The sequence below is a fragment of the Antrostomus carolinensis genome, unplaced genomic scaffold (genome assembly GCF_000700745.2).
Source record: "Antrostomus carolinensis isolate BGI_N321 unplaced genomic scaffold, ASM70074v2 scaffold3374, whole genome shotgun sequence".
NCBI lineage: Eukaryota > Metazoa > Chordata > Aves > Caprimulgiformes > Caprimulgidae > Antrostomus > Antrostomus carolinensis.
This window is the reverse complement of record NW_010312678.1, coordinates 1-233: the sequence shown is the minus strand read 5'-3', so window position 1 is coordinate 233 and position 233 is coordinate 1. Positions and strand designations below refer to the sequence as shown.

The 233-nt window shown below is 64.4% G+C and overlaps 1 protein-coding gene across 1 annotated transcript in view; it reads right to left on the bottom strand.

The window, feature by feature from the left end:
- Positions 1 to 229, bottom strand: part of LOC104524251 (heterogeneous nuclear ribonucleoprotein A0-like) — a gene marked incomplete at its 5' end in the record, with an annotated part of 1,267 nt that extends 1,038 nt beyond the window's left edge. Inside the window, one exon of the mRNA XM_010167063.1 lies at positions 1 to 229. Within this exon, the coding sequence (XP_010165365.1) occupies positions 1 to 229 (229 nt within the window).
- Positions 230 to 233: the final 4 nt, after the last annotated feature.

The window sequence follows — 233 nt, the reverse complement described above, 5'->3', positions numbered from 1 at the left end:
AGTAGACGAAGCCGAAGCCGCGCTTCTTCCCGCTCTGTTTGTCGGCGATGATCTCGGCCTTCTCCACGGGGCCGAACTGGCTGAAATGCTGCACCAGGTCCCCTTCGCCTACGTCCCCTTTGAGACCGCCCACAAAGAGCTTCTTCACCTTAGCGTGTGCCCCCGGCTTGGCCGAGTCCTCCCGGGAGACGGCCCGTTTCAGCTCCACCGCGTTCCCGTCCACGGCGTGGGGA